The 22870-nt window shown below is 44.2% G+C and overlaps 3 protein-coding genes across 5 annotated transcripts; all 3 read left to right on the top strand.

Annotated features, from left to right (window-relative positions):
• The first annotated feature begins 269 nt into the window (after positions 1 to 269).
• Positions 270 to 2622, top strand: pigw (phosphatidylinositol glycan anchor biosynthesis, class W). 2 transcript variants are annotated; one of them, XM_056408878.1, is made up of 2 exons: positions 270 to 377; positions 686 to 2622. In XM_056408878.1, the coding sequence occupies exon 2, from the start codon at positions 689 to 691 to the stop codon at positions 2159 to 2161; it is 1473 nt and encodes a 490-aa protein (XP_056264853.1). In that variant the 5' UTR covers positions 270 to 377; positions 686 to 688; the 3' UTR covers positions 2162 to 2622. The 2 variants fall into 2 exon arrangements, with proteins under 2 accessions (XP_056264853.1, XP_056264857.1); XM_056408882.1 differs by having other exon boundaries at positions 284 to 329.
• Positions 2623 to 3298: 676 nt separating this feature from the next.
• On the top strand, positions 3299 to 9128 carry ggnbp2 (gametogenetin binding protein 2). 2 transcript variants are annotated; one of them, XM_056411658.1, is made up of 14 exons: positions 3299 to 3389; positions 4199 to 4324; positions 4737 to 4817; positions 4909 to 5162; positions 5391 to 5489; positions 5832 to 5945; positions 6031 to 6240; positions 6381 to 6555; positions 6660 to 6848; positions 6953 to 7091; positions 7445 to 7570; positions 7671 to 7819; positions 7904 to 8116; positions 8365 to 9128. In XM_056411658.1, the coding sequence occupies exons 2-14, from the start codon at positions 4232 to 4234 to the stop codon at positions 8515 to 8517; spliced, it is 1995 nt and encodes a 664-aa protein (XP_056267633.1). In that variant the 5' UTR covers positions 3299 to 3389; positions 4199 to 4231; the 3' UTR covers positions 8518 to 9128. The 2 variants fall into 2 exon arrangements, with proteins under 2 accessions (XP_056267633.1, XP_056267634.1); XM_056411659.1 differs by lacking the exon at positions 3299 to 3389 and having other exon boundaries at positions 3414 to 4324.
• A 515-nt stretch (positions 9129 to 9643) lies between these two features.
• dhrs11a (dehydrogenase/reductase 11a) lies at positions 9644 to 22420 on the top strand. The gene is made up of 7 exons (XM_056411728.1): positions 9644 to 9981; positions 19360 to 19569; positions 20420 to 20514; positions 20868 to 20997; positions 21157 to 21249; positions 21350 to 21415; positions 21514 to 22420. Exons 1-7 carry the CDS (start codon positions 9850 to 9852, stop codon positions 21553 to 21555), a joined length of 768 nt encoding a protein of 255 aa, XP_056267703.1. The 5' UTR covers positions 9644 to 9849; the 3' UTR covers positions 21556 to 22420.
• Positions 22421 to 22870: the final 450 nt, after the last annotated feature.

Raw genomic sequence — 22870 nt, 5'->3', positions numbered from 1 at the left:
AAAAGCGAGTATTAATGACCATCGTGTGTTTATCAGTTCCTCCTCGATACTCTAAACTTGAGCTATTTAACCGTCATTATCATGATCTATTACATTATATACATACATTATATACAGTAGTTGCCTACTGTTTTCCAGAGGAGACTTTCCACAACTGTTGTATCCATGGGAACTCAAGTATTGGTCAGGTTGGTGAGTTTCCAGAAATTCGAGTTGTCCTGAATGCGTCATGAGGCCGGATGCGGAAGCGTTGTTGCTGTCGTCTTGCTGCAGGTTAGCATTGCACACGGGGACGTCAAGCAACTGTACATTGATATGCTGTGAAACAGGTATTTCGTGAGCCTTCATTTCCGTAGTCTAGTAGACACACATACGTGGTGAGTACTACTTTATTGATCACGTATTATTAAACGTCGCAGAATAGATGAGAGAACCATGACCATATCTCGCGGTCGGTGCTAGTCGAAAACTATCTGAGAGTTTTTATTGCGATCAAATGTTTTTATTTAGCTTAATCACACAGGATGGCGGAACACCAAGACATGGTGCCCTTTCAAATTACAAACAATATGCTGAGACAAAATGAGTCTCTCAGGAAAACTATCTGAGAAAGTTGTTGAAAACGTTCATATTTACTTGACCCTAAATACAGTACATGTTATTAAAAGTATTTGAATGTTTGCAGGCCATGTCTCAGCGGGACCTGAAGGAAGCATTTGTCAGTAATCTCAGTGGGACCAGTCTGCAGGAGGTGGCCCTGGGCTCATTTCTCACTCCACTGTGCCTCATCAGCAGAGGACTGATTTTGACGCTGTATCATCGGGCCAGGGGGACTCTTCCGCTGCCACTCCCATTGATTTCACACCTGCTTCTAGACTTCTGTTTGCTTATTCTTCCCCTTGTCCTGTCATGCACCGTTCTGAGCGAAGCTCTTTGCCAGGTCATCCTGAGCCTGGGCTTCGTTTCGGCTTGTGTGTTTTGCTATATTTATCGTCTTGGCAGCCATCGCCCTGTTGGCACCTTCCTTCAGAGTCACGTTCAATTCGACCAGCTTCCCTTTGTGACAATCTTCCGAGTCTTCGTGAATGTGAAAACAGCCATCAGCATCCTTGCCGTAGACTTCAGTATCTTCCCAAGGCGATATGCTAAAACTGAAACCTATGGGACTGGGGTTATGGACTTCGGCGTTGGAGCGTATGTTTTTGCAAATGCCCTTGTCTGTCCAGAGGCACGGGGGAAGAACATCTCTGGATCCAAGTTGAATCACATCGCAAAGCAGGTCCTATCTGTCTGGCCACTGGTTGTTCTTGGTATGGGAAGGCTGGTGAGCCTAAAAATGTCTGGCTACCAGGAGCATGTGACAGAATATGGCGTCCACTGGAACTTTTTCTTCACACTGGCCATCGTCAGAGTTGTGGCTTCTGTGCTTTTGGTCATTTTACCAGTCAGTCGGTCATGGGTCATTGCACTTCTGATAAGCGGAGTTTACCAGTTCATTCTGGAGACATCGGGGCTGAAGGATTTTCTCATCCACAACAATAACAGAGAAAAGGGATTTCTGCATGCTAACAAGGAAGGTGTATTCTCTACAGTGGGCTATGTAGCCATCTACTTGGCAGGAGTTCAGGTTGGACTATATGTGATGCAACCAAGATCCCATGTTAGGCAGTGGCTCAAAACACTTTTTAACCTCTTGTTGGCAAGTTGTGTCCTGTACGCTGCTTTGTACACATGTCAGACACTTGTGGAGCCGGTGTCTCGCCGCTTAGCTAATTTATCTTTCTGCCTCTGGAGTGTTGCTCAGTCTTTGTTTTTTATGTCCTGTCTTGGCATGGCTGATATGGCTTTACTGTTTTCCAAAAGAACATCAGGCTGTCACCTTGTACCCTCATCGTGGAACCTGCATAAGAAACAACCAGACTCGGTCTCTGACAGAAAGACAGGTGAGATAGAAAGACACTGTCTTGTTCAAGCTGTCAGCAGGAATCAGTTGTTATTTTTCCTGCTTGCAAATTTGATGACAGGGTTGACAAACTCAATAGTGGACACACTTGTTTGCAGCAGCTCGTTTTCTCTGTTTGTTTTGCTTTCGTACATGTTCGTGAATTGCTTTGTAATATTTGTTTTACATCATTGTGGAATTACAGTAAAATTCTGGTGAAATTGCATTAATAAAACTATGAGGTTCATTCGGGTATTTTGAAGATTTTTGTGGGCGAGAGGGACATTCTGTAAAGCTGAAGATACTATTGTAAATATGTTGATTTATGTAAATAAATGTTTTTCTTGATGAAATGGTGTCTCCAAATAAGTGAGAACTTGTACTTCAATAGACTGTTAAGCCGAACACAGAGTGTTCTCATTGTAAATTATTTTAATTTTACTTTTTGTATGTATAAAACAGTTTGTCGTTGCTGCTACATAACGCAATCTGCTTATATGGGGTGGGCCTACTGCAGAACTTAATGATATAGCAGGATTTTAAGACCGGGTCAAGTCAGGATGTGAGATTCAAAGAAATGTGTACATACAAAAAAAAGAGCTAGGTTTAAAGTCTAATAAGGCACCAGCATTTATATATTTACAAATGTATTTAAAATATTAAAATATATATATGGTGAATGGTTGTCTGTCTCTATGTGTGCCCTGAGATGGACTGGCGGCCTGTCCAGGGTGTCCCCTGCCTTCGCCCTATGTCAGCTGGGATCGGCTCCAGCGCCTCGCGACCCTAATGAGGATGAAGCGGTATTGATAATGGATGGATGGAAATATATATATATAAATATTCTATATAACATATTTATATATATATTATATATTTATATATCTATAACATATATATTTCTAGATAACATTTATATTATATATAGAGATAAAATGTATATAAATAATTTATATATATATAGTGTATATATATAGCAATGTTATCTATTTACATATAACATATTTATATATATATAACATATTTACTATAATCTCTATATATGTGTAAAATATATATTATAATAATAATACTTCGAATTTATATCGTGCTTTTCTAGACACTCAAAGATGCTTTAATATAATATACATATATATATATATCATATATATATATTTAAATAAAACTGTTTAGTAAAAAGAAACAAGCAAGTAAAAAGGGGGATTTCCTTAAGGCTCACTCGTTTATTTTAAACAATGTATTTAACAACTTTAAGTATGTGAACGTAGCACTTTTTCTCTTTCACAAATATAGCAATAAGGCGCCCCCTCGAGGCCACGCGCATTTCAACATCAGCGACGACGGTTAGGGGGCAAAGGTCACATCAGTAATGAAGATTCCGCCACCGTAGCAGCCTCACTCACTGTCGCACTTGTTTATTATTTGTAAGGAGAACTTTGAGAAGCAGGTAAGTACGCACAATGGGTTATTTTATTCAGATGTTCCTTTACTGTGTCACGGTGACACATTTTGGTCTATTTTAAACGTTAGAAGAATAAGCTAATGGAAGTGACAGTTGCTAAATAGCCATTCACCCAGTCCAACTTTATATTAGCCGTGTTCGAGCTCGCTAACGTTAGCTTTAGGGCAGCGATGCTAACAAGTAAGTTAGCCAAGTTTGCTTTAATCGACGGGATGTAGACAACGATATTAACACTGTCCAACACTGTACATCTAATATGTATTAATGTATTATTGAGTTGAGCAGAGAGTAATCGCTTGAACATATTGTGCTGACCGGCTTCCTGAGTTTCTAACATTGGAATGGCAAATGATACTAGCTAGCAGGCTAACGATCACCGGTTAGCCGCCGGTTTCTGTTTGATGTTGCGCAACACACATAACCTACATCCTTCGGCGTTAGCATGATTACACATGTGATCATTGTTTAAACTACTACCCAATACAGCTACAAATGGAGCTCTCAAACTAAAACATTATACCATAACTCCCTAAGCGGCCGGTCAAGACAAACCTGTTTGTACTTCATTGTTAATAACGTCATATCAGTAAATGGTCTGCATGTTGTGACATGTGGTGTGGCCTTATGTTCTGTAAAATAGCTCGTAGTGACAGGGTGATGCTGCAGTTGGCCCTCAATGACCCGCGAGATATATTAGCATTAGCCTAGTGTAACGCGTGTGCGCGTGCCACCTGCGTGTGCGCGTGCCACCTGCGTGTGCGTGTGTCACCAGCGTGTGCTTTTGTCCCCTGCAGGCGAGCTTCACCACAGCCGAACTGGAGGAGGTCATGGCACATCTGGTGGCAGTTTGCAGGGAAGGGGAAGAGGATTACCCATTTGTCTCCAGACAGATTCCCCTGTATATCGATGATAGTCTCACGGTCAGTAGGCTTTCCCACATGTGTGTGACCACTGCCTTTCGAAGCCACAGGTGTGAAGTGGGCTAATTCAATCATAAGCCACATGATTTGAGGTCCAGAAGCCAAGTCTTGGTTAATACCAAGCACTGATCATTATCAAAATGTGAAGTCCCCGCCTCACAAACTGTTTCCTAGCCTTCTTCAGTCTATTACACAACTAAATAAAGAAAACGTAGGGCGTGGACGGATGGAAGACAACAGGCTTCAAGCAATGCCATCTCAGTAAAAAACTAAAGCTAAAAAAACATACATTTTAACAACCGTAAAGACAATCTTGACTCATTAATATTATTATCTTCATCTTTTGAAAGAGTTAATCACTGAGAATTTCCATCATGTACATTAACTGTTGTATATTGTCTCTTGTCGTCAGATGGTGATGGAATTTTCAGACACCGTCTTGGATGTTGACGGCCAAGAGATAAACGCGTCTCATTGGAAACAATTTTCCGAGGTGAGTAGTTTTAATTTTCCGTGCAGTAGTTTGTCTCCATGTGACCTGTCAACAAAGTGGTAACAGACGCATGATTCCTTTGGCCTTTTAGCACCACTTCAAGTTAAAGCAACAGGACTTGAATATCGCCATGATGGTGACATCCCGAGAGGTGTACATTGCGTTATCTCAGCTGGTGACATGCGTGGGCTGCAGGCGAAGTGTGGAGCGCCTCTTCTCGCATTTAGTAGAATCGGGGAACCCAGCCTTGGAGCCCCTCACGGTGAAACCCACAGGCCTGCTCTCTGTCACTAACGCCTGCTTAGCAGACGCAAAGAAGCTCTACACCCTCTTCTACGTCCACGGGTAAGATGCAAAGAAAGTATGTTTCCTTCATTTTCACTGCCCAATCGATCACACCATGTATTATAAAAAGAGAACAGCTAAGGCTAAATGTTTTTTTTTATTGATTATGAGAAAGTAATTTTGGTAGGTAAAAACCGAGGGAACAAAAAATATCTTAACTTCAAACTTTGCACATACTGAGTTTGAGTGTCGGATGTAGCAAATGGACAACTTTTTTTTCTTTTTCAGGTCAAAGTTGAATGACATGATTGATGCCATTCCAAAAAGTAAAAAGAACAAACGCTGTCAGTTACATTCCTTAGACACACACAAACCTAGACCGCTGGGGTGAGTCATGTTCCTATTTTAACTGTATCAATTGTTTCTTTCCCTCAAAACATTTAGGATGTTATTGCTAAGAGGCTATGTTTGAGAAGTTGGAATAGTAACTCTTCCCAGGACCCTTGTGCTTAAGTTGTTTCCTGCCAACCATAGTGACGATGGAAATACATTAGAAAACAACATGTTTGAGCATCTCCAGCCTGAAGAACATCTGTCATCCCTTTGTACCATGTGATGTCCTGTCCCGTCCCCCCCGTTGATGGTTTTATATATAAACATCAGTAGCAGGTTTAAGATATGATGATTGTGCATTGGGACGGCATAGCCATAATAGTTGTTTGCTTCCAGGGGAAGCTGGATGGACATATGGGAGCTGATGTCTCAGGAGTGCAGGGACGAGGTGGTCCTCATTGATAGTGCTTGTCTTTTAGAGACACTGGAGACATACTTGCATAAACACAGGTGACGTGTGACTCTTATAACCTTTTTCTTTGAGTTTTGGAAAGAACCCCATTGACTGTGTAGTACGGTACTTTCTTGTCTGCAGGTTTTGCACTGACTGCAAGAATAAAGTGTTGAGGGCGTACAACATCCTTGTCGGGGAGCTGGACTGCAGCAAAGAGAAGGGGTACTGCGCTGCATTGTATGAGGGACTCTGCTGCTGCCCCCATGAACGCCACATCCATGTGTGCTGCGAGACCGACTTCATTGCTCACCTCCTGGGCCGGGCAGAGCCCGAGTTTGCAGGAGGCTTTGAGTGAGTTCAGGTTCCGACAGTGAATACTACATGCCTCATGTTTACCTTCGAGCAACTCTGATTCATTTGAGGCATTTTCAGTCATGCCATGTTTCTTTGAATTCAGTTGATGACATTGCTTCTTTTTATTTGTTATAAAGACGCAGAGAGCGACATGCCAAGACCATTGACATTGCACAAGAAGAAGTCCTAACCTGTCTGGGTATTCACCTGTATGAGCGGCTGCACAGGATCTGGCAGAAACTACGAGCAGAGGAGCAGACCTGGCAGATCTTGTTCCACTTGGGAATCGATGCACTACGCAAAAGTTTTGAGGTACTTCCAATTCTGTGATTGTATGGTATAATTTCCGACAGATTCATCAGATGACGAATGTGCTAAGGCTGTGTGATGATGTACTAATTATAACCTGCTCCTAGATGGCCGTGGAGAAGATGCAGGGCATCAGTCGGCTGGAGCAGTTTGTTGAGGAGCTGTCTGAGGAGAAGAGGGCCAAAGAGTTGAAGCAGGAGAAAAAGAGGCAAAAGCGGAAAAATCGTCGCAAAAACAAGTGTGGCTTTGACATATCTGAACAGGAGGAAAAGGCCAAGGAGAACCATCTGGTTGAGGTGTGTGTGGGACCTGAAGCTCTCCTTGCACATAACTGTTCATCTGCAGCTGTACATCTGTTTGCCCGTGTTTATTTGACTCTGTCCCATTTGGTTTGTTGCAGGGTTCTCTTGAGTCTGTGGAAGCCACTTGCAAGGTCTGTGGTAGCCCCGATGAGGAGAAGGAGGAAGAGGCCATATGTGATCAGAGCATCGCTGCCATTGGAAGCAGTTCCTGCAGCTGCCCAGACGACAGCAAACAGGGTATTCATTTAAAGCGCTCCCCCCCGACCAGTTTACTGAACTCTATATATCTTATGCAGTGTAATTACACTGCACATTGTAACTTGATGTTAGTATCTTTTTTACATAAAAGTCAAATTCGTCATTATCCTGAAAGTCCTTTAATTAAACAATGCAGAAAAGTAGACGAGGCTGTACAGCTGACGTTTGCTCCGCTCGTTTCTGGCGCATCGAAACCGCCTCATTTTTGTTGCACATATAGACTATTTGAAAAAGTCAGGAAGCGTTAGTATATTTACAGTTTTTCCCCCATGTTTGAACAATGACTCATTTAAACCTGTGCTTTATACATGTTTTTCCATGTGTTTCTACAGAGTTGACCCCCCATAGCAATGGTAGTGACTGTGGCTACTCTTCAAGTATGGAGGGCAGTGAGCCAGGATCGCAAGAAGGTTCTTATATTGCCTGCTCTGAGGGAATGTGCAACCATGGCGACGCAGGTGTGGTTTGAGCAGCTCTGAGATAGTGAGAACCATATTGGGATCTTTTTAAACATGCCTTGCTTTACCTACACTCGTGTCTCTGTCTTATCTTCTGCAGTAGATGAGCCAAGTGCCCATCACTGTGCTGAAGACAAGGAGGAGGATGGAATAGACAGTTGTGTAGACTGCTGGCCACACTCTGTGGCAAACGCTCAATGCAAGAGTAAAAAGAAGAAAAGAAAGGGCAAGGGTTTATGCCACGATCAGGTGGGAGAACAAACTGTAGAATTCATGACCTCTGAGTGGAATATTTAACACTATGTCTCATCTAAAGTATGCATATTTCCGCAGGGACAAAAAGGCGACGGTTGCACGTCGGATGGGAACGCGACAGGCCACAGTCCTCCATCATCGCAAACTTGCCGAACCAAAGATATATTTTCCTCCTTATGTGGCGAAGCAATCGCCAGCATTGTGCTGCGATTACCATGGGCAGCAACTGAAGCGAACCTCAGTCTTGTTGCAAGGCCTCCAGAGGGAAACGCAAGTCTCATGGAGCTTCTGGTCAGTGAGAAATGTATTTAAGATACTCAAAGATAGGAGACGATTTGGTTCCGGCTCTGTCATGCTACTGAGCCTTTATGCACAATGACTAGGCTCTTGAACTGGCAAAGTACAAATATCTGCTGTATGATATCATATTCTTTATATTTGACTACATTTCTGGGGGGTTTCCTCATGAAAATATATTAATACACTGGTTTGATTGTGGCTCTCGTGTAACCTCCTGCACTTGGCTGTGTTCCTAACAGGAGGATTCCGAAGTGACTTCAGATGAAGATAACTGTCTGACGCAGGATGAAATCCAGGCCTTTTTGGAAAGAAACCGGTCCTTCTACAACAACCGCCTCCAGTACAGAGAACTCCTGAAGGAGAAGTTCACCAACTACTGCCATGCCACTTAGGGGAGTAAGTGTGAAAGTGGTTTACCACCACCAGTGTCAACTAAGTGCACTAATGGCACCTTCCCCTGGGATAAAACACTTGTGACCACTGCTCCAACATCTTTAGAAAGATATAATGATGAAATACATTTGAAGTCTTGATCAGACATTTCTCCTTTAAAGTAAATGTGATTCTAACTTTCGGTTGATCATCTGTCTTTCTCTCTTTCTCTCTTTTTCCACTTACACACCAACACACTTCTCCATCTCATTTCTTGGCCATTTTCTCACATGTACTTCTTCCGACCAAGCCTAGCTATTTGTTGTTGGTCCTCTGTAGGGTAACAGTTGTCTGGTCGGAGCACAGTGGAATCCTTAATTGGTAACTCTTTGCAAGCTGTGATATTGGGGATACATTTTAGGAGTCTTATTTTATGTTTTCTTTTTTCCTCTCTCTCTTTGGTGACACATCAGTTTAGTGGTGAAGGTTGTACCAATAAATGTGTACAGAAATTCTAAATATAAAGGTTTTACAGGGAATAAACATCCATTTGTAATGAGGAATTGGGTGTGAAGTTAAGAGCGCAATGTGAAAAATTTACAAAATAAAAGATATTTATTAATATGCATTATCATTTTGTTACTGTGTTTTTATTGACCTTCAAAAGCTCATATATATTTAGATTTGAGAAGATGGATGACGATAGTGTTCTTCTGTGAGCAAACGATTAATTACCTATTAAATAACAAACCAGAAAGGTGTTACTGTAAACCTCTATGTATATGTATGTGACATTTATATATTGGTGTTTATATTTTAACTCAGTTGTCATGTTTGTTTTAAAGACGCCTCCACTAAGGATTTATTTCTAAAATAACTATCAAAACTACTTAATTTTTTGGAACATCTCACAAAAAAAACGTATGATTCTGAGAAATAGTATTCCTCATACGTTTTTTTGTGAGATGTTATTTTAGAAATAAATCCTTAGTGGAGGCGTTTAGTTATTTGAGTTATGCCCAGTAGGCGGCGGTAGAGGACAACCCACGGGGAGCACTCACGGCAGCTCGGTTCCAGGGCTCCAACAGAAAGTGGGAGGTGGTATGAACCAAACATCTACTCAGGCCAGGGCTCTTCATATTTCATCTCGAGGCGCGCATGGATCCGGGCTCCGGCACACTGTCCGCCGCTGTCCTGGATGCTGGGCGGACTGACTCGGGAGGCTGTCGCTGCTGCATCCCTCATTTCGAACACACCTCATCACTCCTGATATCCGCGGCTGTGACAGCGTGAACGGAGCCGACAGAGGACCAGCACGAAGGGCTGTGGTTGCGTGTCCAGCACCGGGGGAGATGGAGCGGTGGAAAGGCAGAGTGGCCCTGGTGACCGGAGCCTCGGTGGGCATTGGAGCGGCTGTTGCCCGGGCACTGGTCCAGCAAGGCATGCGGGTGGTCGGTTGCGCCAGGAATGTCGACAAAATAGAGGTTGGGGCATTTAATTGACTATCGTCAACACCTTAAATGATAAGCTAGCTGTGTTTAGAGCAACAACAACCTGACGTGAGCGAACCAACGGGACTGTTAGCTAACATTAGCTCCACAACTTCAGCGAGAAACCTCGAGTCAACGGACGCCGACGGCCGTTGACCTGAAGTCTGGTAACTGTAACGCCGGGTAACCTCAGCCAGTGTTATGAAAGAATAAGTATTCATTATGAATAGTTTGAACGGACCCGGGATAATATATTTTACTATGTAATCCAAAACAACTAATGTGGTCGCTATACTGTAGGAACTGTATACTATCTAAAACCGTGACGTCAGCTAAATCCCGACTATCTTTTCAGAATTATCATATGAATATTACAGGTGCCACCCCACCCCGTGAGGCCAATGCGATGCTCCTAAACCAGCATTACTCTGAACATCCCACAACCCCCTTAATCTGTAATAATCTCTATTATAAATCCTTTTTTGGAAAAATCATTCTCTTTTCGATTGACCTTGTGCAGTGGGGTTAGAGGTCAGGGGCAGCAGCAGACCAGCGTTGACAGAGCTGCCAGGGACGCAGTTGGTCTTTCCAAGTTACATTTCAGAGAGTTGATACCTGCCAACGACAGGCTCTTAGCGGGACAGGAGCTGGTGGGTCACCCTGCCATCCTTCCAGCCACCGACAGTGTATGCAGTAATACAGTGTCTGTTCAGGTGGAGTCACATTACCTCATCATAGTTTCCAAAGATGTGTCAGTGGAGGCCTTATGGGGTCTTTCAGTGGTGCCAGGGCGTCCCCAGTCCTGTGTGACACCAAATGTATATTTATGTCCTGTCTAGTGTACATGAACGGCTTTTCCGATCATCTGTTTCAGGTTGATCCAACTTTCTACCTTTCCTAACCATGAATGCATTTTTAGACAATCCATTTACAGCAGCCCATCCCTTGTAAATATCACTTTACAAACTGTTCTATTGATCCACTTCTTTCATTTCCCTTTGGTTTCGTCGTTTTCATTTCCGATGGAGTTTGGAACAAACATTATCCAGTGTGTCTATAGACACACACGCGTCACTTTGTCATATTTTTACGGTCGTTGCTTCATTAGTTCTGTGACAATGGAGCCTAACTCTGTGATAATAAAAGTATTCGTGCCAGATTTGATTTATGTTTTGAACTTTAAGTTTGTAACCTTATGTTCTATCTGTCATCCACATATTGAACCAGTGAATTTATGGCTTGTAATTAAAAATAATAATTAATTGTTGGGAGTACAGACCAGAAGGCAGTCAATGACCCCACCCCTCTAACTCTTGCCCAACCATAAGCCATAAGGCTATGCACCTTGCTTATCTTGCCAGCCAATAATTAAGCCTCCTCTCGCCCCAGCTTCCGGCACTGGGCTGCCAGAGGCCTCATTCGGACAGCTTTTAGACAGCTGATGTGTTTTGGTTTAGAGCAGAGTGCTGTAGCTTAGCTTAGCAGGCCTGTGGTGGTTAACAACACTGTCATATTTGAACGTTTAGGCGTTTAACGGTAGAATGTCACCCAAGTGCATCCACCTGTGTGAATACCGCATCACACATTGCATTTGATGGTAGTAGTCATATAAATTAAATTAATAAAACTTTGGTGTTTACAATAACAACATTTGTCAAAAACTGAACATTGGAGCAACAGTTTCAGGAACTCTGATGATGGTGTTGTGAAAGCAGGAATTACAAGAAGCGCGTAAATTATTACTCTTTCTATTTAAAAATAGGAATTCTTACATATTTCAGTTGGGTCTTCAGTCTAGGCATTTTTTCCACCTTTTCCACACACACACACACACACATGTCCATACATGCACACAGTGAGTGTGAATTGCGTAATAGATAGCCTCCCTCCATTCATATTCGGGTCACATGGGCCCAGCTGTCAATAGTTAACTGCAGCAGCTTGTTTCAGCCCCTGTCTGTTAAAAAACAAGGTCACAACATTGGAATCCTTGTTTTAGTATTTTTGTATTCATACAATCAGTCGGCCTTTAAGAGCTGATCAGAGCCAGAACAATCTTCACTATTCTTTTATGGATTATGAGACATTAAACTAAGTGAATATTTTTGACAAACTGTTGATCTCGGGTTGTGTGGAGTGTCGTGTCTCATTCTGAGACAGATTTCATCACTTGTACAAGACCTCAGAGAGTTGTCTGTGCGTTGGGGGACAAAGTCTATATTGTGCTCTGTGCAACGTAAACTGGGTTCTTGCTGCTAGTGGAGAGTGCAAGTGTCCATCACTAGGTCATTGTTTGTGACTTCCATTTTGGTGTTTAACTCTTTTCTTTCGCTTTTGATCTCAGCGTTGCCCAACAGCAATATTCCCGCTCGTAGTCCACCAGATAAAACATCGCTGAAAGGATAAACGTATTCAAATGTTGGAGCTTTCAGCGTGAGTAAAACGTGGAGAAAGCAGGGTGGGGAGTCCCGGCTGCGGCATTGTTTCCGCTGTCTGCGAGGCCGTAGAGTTGGCAGCAGGAGAGCAGCGAGCTGAAGGGAGCCGTGTGGTCACCATGGGCTCTGTGCAGGAATGGAGACGTTGGGGACGACGTCCACGGAGCAGCAACACAGCTTCTCATTAACTCCTGTGAAACCCCGAGAGGCCGGTGGAAGACACTTTTATTTCGCCGGAAGAGCGCTCTCTTCACAGTGTGTTGTTTGGGGACATAACATGTTTAGAAGTGGCCTCCGTGCACAGGACAGTGCCGTGCCACAGAATTGGGCTTTTTCGCAGTGAGATTGCCATAGAGGGATGGATCCTCTCTGGAATTAATATAACTCTATATGTGTGTTTTTGTCTTTTGAGAACTTTGCCTTGTTTTGAAATATGTTCTTCGTCTCTGAGCTCATATCTGTCGAAGAGTACATCCACTAAAGCTCCTGGTTGATAGCAGTCTGGCTCACACAGCCCATATGTTGGGTTTGTTAGAGCTGCTTACCGAGCGCAACGCGATGCAGTATTAAATACAGTGAGTTGTCACAACACCTCAAATAATACCCGGTTTAAAACCCAAGTATTAGTTTTAAGACTACCATTCATTTGTTTGCTTTCCCCACATTTGGCAGGGGAATTCCATAACTAATGTGTTTGCATTATGTGCAGGTCAGGGCTGCTGTTGCTCTGGGGTGGGGTGGGGTCTTGTTAGTTATAGCAAAATGTTGAATTGATCTATATTGTAAAATCCCATTTAGCCTCTTTATATTTATTTGTTTATTTGTTTATTTATTGGATCCCCATTAGCTGACGCCTTAGCGACCGCTAATCTTCCCGGGGTCCACATATAATCGCCCGGTCATGGCGGGCTCTTTTGCTGCGTCACCTGTCACAGCACCGCTATCTTCACCTGCACAGTTGCTGTTTTCATTTCACCCGTGTCAATTTTTTCCTGAGCTTATCAAGTTAGCTCCTTCTTCAGGCTCCCGATCTGTTGTCTTACCCAAGCAGAAAGATTTTCCGCTGACTGCACATTTTTCCACTTGAGCTGACAGAGACGTATCCCTGACTAATAATCCGTCACGTTCCCGTAGATTCTGCCCCCAGGTAAAGCGCCGTTGTCACCAGCGCGACAAATCTTTCTTCATATGTGAATCCTCCCAAAGCGTCAGGCCTGAGGAGATCGCTGACTCCCGGGTATCGAAACACGGAATTATAGCACAAGGAAAGATGATGCTGAAAAGAAATCAGTCTCATTCATCTCTGTGACGCCACTGACCTCGGCACATTGTCACCTTGACAGTCGTTCCAACCTCTCCTTCACCGCTTCTCCTTCCAAGTTGACAGACTTATGTGCAATTTGTGCAGGGAGTTTGATTTGTACGCTTGAGGGACGATTTAATACGCCCTCGAGAGCAGGCGGAGAAGATGCCTCTCTTTATTCCTCCTCACTGAAGCCTCTGTGAGAAACAACCGGGAATTCTGTCCGTAACTTAGGAGTTTTCTCAGACCTGTTTTACTACAGTGCATTATTGCCGCAGTACTGTACAAACTCGGTTCATTTTCCTCCCACCGCTCATGTCATGAGTGTTTTTAATTATTTCTACCAAATCCCTTGGGCCTCCTATGATTTACAGTCTGATTGCTCTCGGCAGCTCAGTGACCCCTGTGAGCCGCTCTCCCACCGCTGCGCTGTCCTCTCCGTGCTTATCACCTTTCTAGGTGTACGGTTTACCGGCAGTGACGTGCCCCTCCTGCGATGATGGGAGGGACGCTTCTTGTCCTGTCCTGTTGAAGACTTTATGTAGTTCTCCTCTCCGTGAGAGTGCATCTGCATGCGCAACGGGGGGCCTCAGATGTGCGTAGGGGGGGCGGGCGTCACCGTGCAAACGCAAAGTGCAACAACAGAAGCAGGCCGGCACTTGTTATTAAATGTTTATTTGTAGCGGAGACCAAGCAGAGTGCAAAGGAAAGCTCTCTCTAGTTTTTCAGGACTAGGGTGGGGATGGGGGAGGTAGCCGAGAAAGAATGCAAAGTAGATTGTTGTCGCTTCGACTGTGACCAAATTAGATGAGTCGCTGGGTGTTTGTTAGATTTTTTTTTTTAAACATTTGATGGTTATTCTAAACTCACACACTGGAAAGACTAAGCTCGGGCTGGCGCAGTTTGAAAAGGTTTTTCATGTCGGACTCTTCCGATCATGGCGCCGCCTCCGTCTGGTTGAGTTGCCTGCTCTGGGCTGCCGTGGTCTGAGACGCAGTGTGCTTCATGCTCCGGCTTGTAGCTCCAGCCAGCTCTGGCCCCAGCAACGAGAGCAAACGGTGCTGTACAGATGCAGGAATTCCTTATCACATGAGCCGCGTGATGGATGCTGGTTCACCAGAAGGACGCTTCCCCCCTCAGCGTGTTTCAACTACAAACAGAGCCAGAGAGACACTTTTTTTTAATCGTATGAGTCCCATGTGAATATGTGACGAAAGGTTGCTCTGTTTTTGTCGTTCATCTTTTGAAGTATTGCAGGCAGAAATGCCATCCTCCCACTGTTTGAAAAGAAGTCGTGCTGCCGCCGCCGCCTCCTGATTTCAATCACTTTGTTTGGGAAAATAAAATGCCACCACACTGGTTACACCAGTCTGTTACGCAACAACACCTGGAGGCCTGCTCTGTCTTTAGTTGAGACTCTCAAGATTATAAAAGCCTATGACTATCTTTTATCACGGACAAAGTTTTTTCTTTTCTTTTTTTTCTCGGTCACCGTGTTTTAGGTTCAAGGGTCATTTGGGCGAAGAGTTAATACGTAGTCCTTGATTGGAACTCCTCAGGATTCTGTCAATGAGTGTAGTTACCAACAAAGAGTGTAATTATTTTTCTTATCTCTTTGTTTTGATGAGTCTGTCCTGAAGCAAGTGCTGTAAAACTGCCCTGTCAGACCTTTGAACCTTTCGGTGGCAGTCTTTCCTTCACCGTGCACGTGGTGAAGAAGAGGTAATTGCACAACCGTCCCCTCTGCTGCAATGCTGCTATACAGCCGATTAGCTCCGTCCACTTCTACTCCATTAGTCAAATAGTCTTTCATTCTGGTCAAAGTCAACTAAGATTTATTCAGTCCCAAAAGAACATACGAGCACATCTCTGGTTTAAAAACAAACAAACAAGATGTTTTGCTTGTGTGTGTGTGTGTGTGTGATTCTTTATGGAGAAACCTATAACCCCTATAACCGACTCTCACCTTTGACCCCACGGTACGATTGTGCTCAGGCTATCTTTCTGTTACAGCGCAAGTAGCTCAGCAGGAAAGATTTCTCAGAGACCTTATTGTTAGTTTGTTTTCAGAAAAGGAACCGACAACCAAGCAATGCGTTTCCCCTGTACTTTGGCTCCCTGTGGCTCCCTGTGAAAACATCACGGTCTCTCTTAACACATTTTTTTCTGTCTTCGTTTGTGGCTTTGCAAAGATATTGGCCCTAAATTAGCCTCAATGTGAGTTCATCATTTGGGGGGGATTTCCCCTCGCCTGCAGGAGCCGCCCTGTGCTGCTGTTCTCCTTCTCAGAGAGCAACTCGCTCTGGAATCTGAATGTGTTTTGATCTTCTTTGATGCACTGGCCTCAGGTTTGATTTTATGCTTCTCCGTCTCCTTCTGTTTCACTTTGTGGCTGCCAACCCAAACCCTCTACTTCTCCCTCCCTCTGCACACTGTAAGCACTGGACAACAGTCTCTGTTATGAGGATGAGGATGCATTTTGACAGGCTAAATAGTTGTCTGTGTCACAAGTACTTAAGATTTGGGACAGAAGGGATTAAGAGGGGAGTTTCTTTTTGGCTGCGTTAGAATTTTTGATTTATTTTTTAACTACCTTTTCAGACAATAAGAGGAGGCACGGGAGTCTAAAACACAATTAATCTGTTGTCTGCGAGATCTCCCGAGTCAACCTGAGACAAATCTCATTTCTCGGCGCTCTCCGCTCATGGATGACGCCTTGTGCTATTGATCTGGCTCACCACTTAGTTCTAGTCTGCCTTTTAGTGTTTTGGCATCTTCATTTTCTATTTTTGATCCCTTCCCACTTCTCCAGCGCGTTGTTTCGCCGATCCCTTTACACCAGTTCCATGAGAGCGGGCGAATGATCGATGACCATGGTGTGGAACAATAGTCTCCTATGCATCGTGGAGCTGATACAACAACTCCCTGCAGGGCTCAACGGCCGTGAATGTGACTCTGTAGGCATGTAAACATGTCGGAGTGCTGCGTGGGTGTATTCATACCCATTACTCTGACATGGAAAGGCTTTATGGCCGGTTGTATCATTTGCCTTTTGAATTGTCCAATATTTTTTTTTATCTTTCGGTGTCGGCCTTATCGAGACTGTCTGTCTGCGTGAGAGCAAACAGTGATTAAGTTGTACTGCCGAGCTCTATGTATGCTTGTGCGGTCTTTTTATAACTGCCCACAAACAACCATGTGAGAGTAATGTAAGTAAGTAGTGATAAGACAGTTGATATGGAAATAGCTTATGTATGTAAAAAGAAATACAAGATTAGTACACCAAGTAGCTGAGAATGTAAAGGCTGCATTGAGGTGTGTGTGTGTGGGGCTTTGCCTTTGAACATAATGATCTTCAGTTTGATGTGTTTCCTCAGGGCTTATTTAGCAGCTCTGCCGTCTGTCATCAAAATATGTTTCGCTGGGGTTTTTCTTTTTTTCTTCTGCTTCAAAAGGTGTGACACCAAACAGGCTTCACCTGCACATTTCCAGTGTATTCATTTGGTTTTGTGATGAATGGATTGCGTGTGGAGTGCATTTGCCAGCTATGTTGCTGTTGCCTTATCTGTAGGTCAGGGTGCTGCAGTGCCACTGCTGGAGGCGTGTCCTGTGCGAGGGCGGGCACTGGCCGCGGCGGCGGAGCCGGTGCCAGAACTCACACACACGCAGAGATTCACGGCCTGAGACTTCCTGCAGTTGGACCAAGATCACAGCCTGTTTGCTCTGCTGCTCCCACTTAAACCTCAGCAACACGACTAATTCTCCCCCTCCGGACAAAAGGCTGGCGTGGCTTCCCCTCGATGTTTTAACCTCCTTTCTGAATAAAGAGCCTCTCCATTAGTCGTCGGCCTGCTCCTTTCCGGCCGGAAAGCCTGTCCCTTCAGGGATAAGGGAGGGCGTGAAGTGAGATCTTTGGTCTAAAGGCAGTTCAGATTCTTAACTTTAATGTCTGAACTGACCAGGGATCACAGCCTCGCATTCAAGGTGATGGGAACAAGGGAATGGTTCCCCGACACGGGGGAAAGGAGGCTGGTTTTAAGGCTTTACAGATGAGACGAGTGTTTTCAGTGTTTTAGCATTTTTACAGCTTTATTCGGGTAATACCGTCACTCTGAATAATCCCAGTTAAACGGCTTAGAAGAAGAGCAAGGGAAATCTGCAGACTCCCAAGTTTGAGATAGGATCCATTCACTCTATTACATGTTTTGTTTGAAAATAAAAATGTAAAAGTCGAAATGATCCTTCAATACAGATTACAAAAAGCAGGCTTCACACAAGTTCCCTGAAGGATTGGCTGCAGCAGCTTCCACAATCTGCAGATATGCTGTGTCGGTTCATGTCCAGATGTCAGACCTTTAACAGAAAATCCCACAACTTTAGTCACATTGATCCACAGTCCTCCATGTGATGAGTGATTGCCTTTCTCTTCTGCTCTCTTCATTTATATTCCGGCTGTATAAACTGTCGCCAAATTGCAGGTACTTAGAAGGCATCAGATCATGGGGCCTCATCGCTCAGATTAGTTGCACCACAGTGCTCAACATTGTGAGCTATGATTGATATATTTACTTCACAACGTGCTTCACTCTGCCCTTAAAGCAAGATTCAGGTCTCAACGTCCAAGCGCATCAGGAATGTGTTGTTGATCTTAAAGAAATAGTTGGAAAGTTCCCACATTACTGTTAAGGCTTTTTGGGAATAGGCATAAATACATAAAGTTTTTGGGCTACCTTTTTACGGCCATACCCTCAATGTGTCACATGGCTGCTTTGAATTCTGTCTCTGAATTGACCACATGTTACATGTTGTGCAGAAGGTGGTGTGTGCAGATTCTTTGATGGATGAATGTAGAAAGAAGCCTGTGCGGTTTCCTCGTGTGTGATTGAGATTAAACCCCACATGTATTGTTGATTGTTGTTTCTGTGAGTGATTCCCAACCAGGGCCACTTGGGAAGTAACAAATACACTGTTGAAATCGTTGGCTAAGACTAAGAGTTAAAATGGTTGTAATGTCCAGTTTCTGCATCAAATAGGACCAACCCCCAAAATATGTCCTCAAATAATGCTCTGACTATTGCAGGACACGGGATCTTTTGTTCGAGGTTAGTTTTTCCTTTGGACATCCACTTTCTAAACATTTAGTACACACCTTGCTGTTACCGTGCTGTGCATCATCTCGGTCTTCCAGCAGCACTGCCCCCCCTCCCCCTGTCTGACTGGCACCCAGAGCGAGACATCAGGCTCAGCCCGCTAGAACCCGAAGGAAGAGGCAACCCATCGGTGCAAATGCTGGCTTCTTCTTATCCAAGAGTCATGATTTGGATGTTGGTCAAAAATAAAATTTCAATTCATACGCATTTTGTTCGGTGTACTCGGACATGGTGATTGTGGCTTCAGCGGCGCTGTCAGGCGCCGCTCTTGCCCTCAACTGATGTGGTGTTGATTTTACGGCTGCACACGCTCTCACTGTTTTCCTCATCTCTAAACGAGTAGAGAGTGTTTAGCTATCGTAATTATGATGCTGCGGGTTAATAATGTCTAGCTCTTGCCTAACAGGCGCGAGTATTTCTGTGTTTATTATCCTCTGGCAAATGTTTGTTAAATTGGGTCCGATTTTCTTTTGTGTATTTTCAGAAGCTGGCAGCAGAATGTCAGAGTGCAGGCTACAGCGGCACGCTGATCCCTTACAAGTGTGACCTGTCCAACGAGGAGGAGATCCTGTCCATGTTCTCAGCGATCAAGACGCTACACAAGGGCGTGGACGTGTGCATCAACAACGCCGGACTGGCCCACAGTGAGCCCCTGCTCAGTGGAAAAACAGAGGGCTGGAGGAACATGATTGACGTGGGTGGATCATCACAGACACGCAAATATATATTCAGCTGAAACAAGCCGTGTCTTTATTTGGAGTAGGGTTAGTTAAAATGATCCTCTTCCGTTTATGTGATATTGATTTTTAATGGGGCTCTACTCAACCAGAAGAAACAGAAGAAGGAGCTGAAACAGTTGGAAGTGTTGTGTTTGTAGAGCGTTGTCGTCCATTAGAGTAAAAGCAGAAATGTGCAGGTGGACACGCACACACACACACACACACACACACACACACACACACACACACACACACACAGATCCCCTCACAGAGGCTGCTTCATTGGCTCTGAGGAGAAGCACAGCAGAGGCCCACTAATGAAAGCCAGCAGTTTTTCTCTTGTTTAAACCTCACATTGTGATTCATCGAGCTCTTGACCACTGAAGACCCCCCCCCCCCACCCTCTGTTCCAAAGTCCCTGCCTCCCAAGTCCTGCATTCGTAACGCTCGTCCATCTGTTGTCATGGCAGCCCACATGAATGTGTACACCAGTGTATTTTTAGCCTGTGTTTAATCTGTACGCTGACCTTGTTTGGTCACTTCCCCCTATCTTGCCAACACGTTGGCTTTAACCTGCCGACTATCAATGTCACCACGGGAGAAGATTAGAAGCCACAAGTTGGACAGGACCAGCAGGTTCAGCTGCTCCCCATGAACATCAGTCAGCTGTTTCTTTTTCATCACATGGTATTCTTAGATATTGCAAAAATCTAATTCCACAAAACCCTATTCTATATCAACTTTAGCGACGTGTCATGTAGCGCACACAGAGACCGGTGGAAACGGAGATACGCATGAAGCTGATATCTTCCTTTTCCCCTGCAGGTGAACGTCTTGGCTTTGTCTATCTGCACCCGAGAGGCCTACAAATCGATGAAGGAGAGGAATGTGGACGATGGCCACATCATCAATATTAACAGGTCGGCTACACCTTTTGGATCGAAGAACAAATGTATTGATTGTTCTGAAACTACCTCAGCCAGCTTGTTCAAGGTGGTTTAAATCCATCAGTCTTTAAGTAAAGCCCATTGTGAGCCTGGACACGGGACAACGTGAGGATCTATCATAACTGATGAATTTTACTATCTATTAATGGATTAAACTGTATATTTGTGGGAGGAGCTCTGGGCCTGTACAGCCCATTGAGACACTGTATATGATGTCAAACCATACACATAAATGTGACTTGTGAGAAGTATGCTCTAGAAGTATGCAAGTAGAGTTGTTTAAAGTAACGTGGTTACCATCTCACTCCCTTCCTGCCCCGTCACAGTATGGGTGGGCACCGAGTGGTTCCGAGTGCCGATAAGCATTTCTACTGTGCCACTAAATACGCTGTGACCGCTTTGACTGAGGGGATACGGCAAGAGCTGCGGGAAGCAAACACCCACATCAGAGCCACGGTAAGTTAGCTGTCGTCAGGGTTGTGTTAGGTTTTTTTGTTGCTTAGACCTGTGTCATAAACGACTCCACGCACAGCAAGTCATTCAGCTTTTCCCCAGACTGTCGGCGTGTGAGCAGCAAATGTGAACGTTTTTCCAATGCATTTGCCTTCCCTGCAGTGCATATCTCCTGGAATAGTTGAGACCGAATTTGCCTTCCGGCACCACAACAGTGATCCAGAGAAAGCAGCTGCAGTGTATGAGAGTATCAAAGTAGGAGCGCACATTTGACGCAAGTCACGAGATGCATTGCAGAAAGTGAAAAGACCAAAGTGCTGTTGCATCAGTAAAACCTCCTTTCTCCACTTTTCAGTGTTTGAAAGCAGAAGACATAGCCTGTGCAGTCACATTTGTTCTCAGTGCCCCTCCTCATGTCCAGGTATGTATGTATGTATGTATATAGATTTTTGTACCGTGAAATCGATCAGCAGCTTGACGGCTGGTTTCTGTATTGATTTCTTTTGTTTGTGTCACCAGATTGGAGACATGCAGATGAGGCCAGTCGAGCAGGTGTCATAGCAGTGGAACAGGAAGCTGTAGGAGGAGCAGACAAGACGGCAGCCATGGCGACTCCATAGCGACCTCTGCTGGGCTAGGGTGGGTGGGGGTGTTTAAAACAAATCAACTACAGCTGTGTGGGTCAAAGAGGGCTTGAGCCTTAAGGTGGCTGTCGGAGGAAATTAAGGGCGTGGACTTTGTAAACCACTGCGAAAATACTACTGAATGCAGCAACCTGGTGTTTGTGAAGCGTCGAGCCCGGTCCCTGAACTGAGCCGACTCCAAACGAGAGGAGAGAGTTGCTCCTGGGCCGCGTGGTCATCCGCACGAGCGTCACTTCAGAGGGAAGAGTATGCCATTGATTGCACATGTTTTGTCTCTGTTCTTGTAGGTCACAAGACATATCTTTTTGAAATTAAGTGGAAAGAGTAATTGCTGTTTATAAGTGGCAGCTTTTTTGTTTTAATCTTTTTTTAAATAAATGTTTTAACTTTAGATCATGGCTAGATGTGGTCTTACACTAACCATAGACAGTACTCTGTCTTACGACGGTCACTAACACCAGGCTGTCCATGCCGCCACTTTTTGTCACCGTATGTTGTCACAAACCCATTCAGTTACCCGTTGGCTTTCAACCACTCAGGTAATCTGGGGGTGGGGGGAGGGGCACATGTGCCCTTGTCTGTTGAGCACAAGGGGTTTCTACTATCCACCCCTTCTTGCCTGTGTAATTTCAGCCATTCTGCACTTTGGATTCATTTATGAGGAATTACAAGAATGGCAACTTATGTCGGGGAAGACACTAACTCGTCTAGAAATGTGTACCTCACAGATAAAATTTCTCCTTCAATGAATGAATAAATAAAAATAATTGCCCATAAGTGAATTATGGTCTTGTGTTATGTTCACTGTTGAGTCATTGTAGAAATCACAAGCTGTGCACTTTTTGACAGGCTTTTATTACAACTTACATGACATAGAACTATTGCATGGCCCGCGTACTCCCCTGTTTACCACTGGCGTGTATCATCTTTATTAGCGGTGCCCTGAGTTGCATTTGACCGAATAAATGAGTCAGCCACCATGATATGGTCCACAGTGGTTCATGTTTTTAACAAAAGTAGTTCAGCTGTGTGAACTGGGAATGGTGGCATTACTTTAGAATTTTCTTGGCGAAAATGTATCTCAGGACAGTTCCTGACCTCAGAACTATCAACACTAATACTTGCATCAGCTGACATGGCCAAGAGATGGCACCCTTAGCAAAGATGTGTGTGTGTGTGTGTGTGTCTGTTATTTGGAGCCGGATGTTAAAGATGTACACAACAACGGATTC

The sequence above is a fragment of the Pseudoliparis swirei genome, chromosome 3, assembly GCF_029220125.1.
Source record: "Pseudoliparis swirei isolate HS2019 ecotype Mariana Trench chromosome 3, NWPU_hadal_v1, whole genome shotgun sequence".
In the NCBI taxonomy this organism is placed as follows: Eukaryota; Metazoa; Chordata; class Actinopteri; order Perciformes; family Liparidae; genus Pseudoliparis; species Pseudoliparis swirei.
Note: the sequence above shows the minus strand (reverse complement) of the source record. Positions and strands in the feature narration are given on the sequence as shown.